Here is a 3,514-nt window from a genome sequence, read left to right on the forward strand (position 1 = left end):
GTAACCTAATTTAAGCACTATAAATAGCCCTGTAACTTCATTTATTACGGGATCCGTAATCCGAAATATAAACAAGAACACTCAAGACTTAAATCTTTAACTCTTACCTCGCTTACCTGACCTCGTAATACCACCTCGAAGACTTCATATCGATCTCACCTCTATTCAAACAAGAATCTCCGAGCTCCACCTAGAAATATTTACCAAAGTGACCTCGCGTGCGAAAATAATACAACAATTGGCGCCCACCGTGGGGCTAAGAGATTTCTTTCTACGCAAAGAAGAGCTCGATAATGTCAGGAATTCAAATCAACAAAACAACTAACCTACCCATGTCAACTATTGCCGAGGAAGGACTTCCTGTGTCACCAGTTAACAATCCGGAGACCTCGAATGAGCAACCATCAACGATGAATCCCGTGGAAAACGCAACTTCAGACCCAGAAGCAGAAGACGCGAATCGAAGCACACCAACAGCTCCTACCGACGTCACAACGTTATTTGCAACAATGATGGCTCGAATGGAAGAGCTGAATCGTCAAACAAGCGCTCGCCTGAACGAGCTCGCCGCGGCACAACTTTCTTGCCAAGATCAAGTCAACACGTTACATTCCTCAGAGACCCAAGCCCTAGAGAGACGAGCTCAAGAAATTCAACGAGTACAACGCGCCTTATTCGGAGACTCCCCCGCTCCGCCAACAACAGAAAATCATCCGACCTCGAACTGCGACGAGGTGAACATCGGAGCTCCCGAACACGAAACACGTTGGCTTCAAATAAGAAACTCGCAGCAGGATGAAGAAATGCTCGAAATGAGAGCCAAATTGCGAGCCATGACTACACTTGTTCATCAAGCAACTAGCTCGGCACCTGAGATCGATCGTGTGTTGAAAGAAAGTCAAAGCACACCATTCACGACTCGAATCACCGATTTTCCAATTAGAACTCAAGTAAAGTTCAACCTCCCGACATATACAGGCAACTCGGATCCGAGTCAATTCATGACCGTGTTCAGCATTCAAATGGGCCGAGCACGATTCACTCCCGAGGAGAAGGATGCAGGTTTCTGCCAACTATTCGTCGAAAATCTAAGCGGCGCGGCCCTCGTCTGGTTCTCCAAATTGAAAGTGAATTCGATTGACAGCTACCAAGCACTGTCAACGGCATTCCTCAAAAGGTACATGATGTATATCCAAGGCGCAGTCTCCAGCGCCGACCTCTACCAGATCAAACAGGGCGAAAAAGAATCCCTTCGGTCATTCATCGGCAGGTTCAACGCGATCGTCTCTCGAATCACCGTAACTGACGAGGCATCACTGCCAGCCCTTCGGAATGCCCTTCGAATCGATTCAAAGTTTCGAGACAGTCTCAAGTTCAACAAACCCCGTACTCTCGAGGACGCACTTCATCGTGCCACCTTATACATCGAGGACGAGGAAGAAAAAGAGAGCGCGTCGTCAGCAAAAGCGACGCCGAAGCAGCAGCCTCACAAAGAGACCCCCAAACAAGAATATCAGGAGCCTCGACAGCACCTCGACAATAATTATCGAAGTGACAATCGCCGAGGAGCAACGTACAACATCAGCACTCAACAGCAACAGAATCGCCAGTACCAAAACCAATTGAACACCTGGCAGCGGGGAGATCGCGGAGAGACACGGCCTTTCTGCGATTATCACAACAAATACGGTCACCCGACTGTGATTTGTCGCGAGCTACAGGCTTATTTGCTCGCCAAATATCGCAAGGGGGAGATCGCTTTATCAAACCAGCCCCAAAACACCGTGACACGAAACAGCGGAACTCGACCGACGGCTCCCGCCGAGCAGCTTCCACCTCCTCCCCCAAGGAACGAACAACCCAACGACGACATTGCGAAGAGAGACCGTGAAAACCAGCTTCGAGGTGATACCCCTCCGGCATCTCGAAAGAAGGTTTTCTTTATCATGGGAGGCCTATCGACGTGCAACGATTCCGTCAGGTCGATAAAAAAGTACGGCCGCCAGGTCATGCTCGCACAAAAATGGCAAGTTAAAAGTCCTAAGACCGCCGATTGCGGTGCAATCACCTTCACCGAGGCCGACACCGAGGGAGTCGACATGCCGCATAACGATCCGCTTGTGGTCGAACTGCGTATCGCCGATTGCGAGGTGTCTCGGATACTGGTTGATACAGGGAGCTCGGTCGACCTGATTTTCAAAGAAACACTTGACAAAATGGATGTGGCGAACCATCATCTCAAGTCTTCGATTAAGCCACTCACAGGATTCGATGGAGATACGGTCTACTCAATCGGGACGATCAGACTCCCAGTTTACGCGGCAAAAACGACCCGCCTCGTCAAATTTGTTGTCATCGATAAACCTGCCATCTACAACGTAATTCTAGGTACGCCCTGGTTGCAATCCATGAAAGCGGTGCCGTCGACCTATCATCAATGCCTCAAGTTCCCAACCGCGTTCGGGGTAAAAACTATTCGAGGCTCTCAGGAGATATCGAGACTCTGCTTCGCTGCAGAGCACAAGCTCCGATTCAAATCCACGATTCCAGCCAAGGTATGTCTCACGATTTTACCCGTAACTCAAGTCGATTTGCCAACTCAAGAAAGACCGAAGCAAGAGCTCATCGTCCAAGTGAACATCGATGAAAGCGACCCCGAACGATGTGTAGGAATCGGAGCCGATTTAAAGGAGGAGATAAAGGTTGAACTCGTAAGACTTCTTCGCCGAAACGCGTCGACGTTCACCTGGTCAGTATACGATATGCCAGGGATCGATCCCTCAATCACCAGTCATGAGCTTAACATCGACCCAACGTTTAAACCGATCAAGCAGAAGCGAAGGAAGTTAGGTCCAGAAAAGGCGCAAGCCGTCAATGACGAGGTCGAACGTCTATCAAAGGCTGGCTCGATCATCGAGGTTAAATACCCCGAGTGGTTAGCCAACCCGGTCGTCGTCAAAAAGAAAAATGGGAAGTGGCGAATTTGCGTGGATTTTACCGATCTCAACAAGGCATGCCCCAAGGATAGTTTCCCCTTGCCACACATCGACCGAATCGTCGAGGCAACCGCCGGAAACGAGCTCCTGTCGTTTATGGACGCCTTCTCCGGTTACAACCAAATCACGATGCATCCCGAAGATCGCGAGAAGACGTCCTTCATCACCGATCGAGGTACTTATTGCTATAAGGTAATGCCGTTCGGCCTGAAGAACGCGGGCACGACATACCAACGACGGTGATATGCTTGTCAAGTCACTCACCGCCGGTGATCACATCGCCCATCTGCAAGCCTGCTTCACCGTTCTAAATCAATACCAGATGAAGCTCAATCTGACTAAGTGTACCTTCGGGGTAACTTCTGGAGAGTTCCTCGGCTACATCGTCACTAAACGAGGAATCGAGGCAAATCCGAAGCAGATCGATGCCCTGATCAGTCTTCCATCGCCTTGCAACACTCGCGAAGTCCAACGTCTCACCGGCCGGATCGCGGCACTTAACCGTTTCATCTCTCGAT

At 49.8% G+C, this 3,514-nt stretch overlaps 1 protein-coding gene across 1 annotated transcript; it reads left to right on the forward strand.

The window, feature by feature from the left end:
• Window positions 1–332: 332 nt before the first annotated feature.
• LOC112087617 lies at window positions 333–3,239 on the forward strand. Its single transcript, XM_024157561.1, has one exon. The coding sequence runs from the start codon at window positions 333–335 to the stop codon at window positions 3,237–3,239; it is 2,907 nt and encodes a 968-aa protein (XP_024013329.1).
• Window positions 3,240–3,514: the final 275 nt, after the last annotated feature.

Source organism: Eutrema salsugineum, unplaced genomic scaffold, assembly GCF_000478725.1.
Source record: "Eutrema salsugineum unplaced genomic scaffold, Eutsalg1_0 scaffold_17, whole genome shotgun sequence".
Taxonomy (NCBI): domain Eukaryota; kingdom Viridiplantae; phylum Streptophyta; class Magnoliopsida; order Brassicales; family Brassicaceae; genus Eutrema; species Eutrema salsugineum.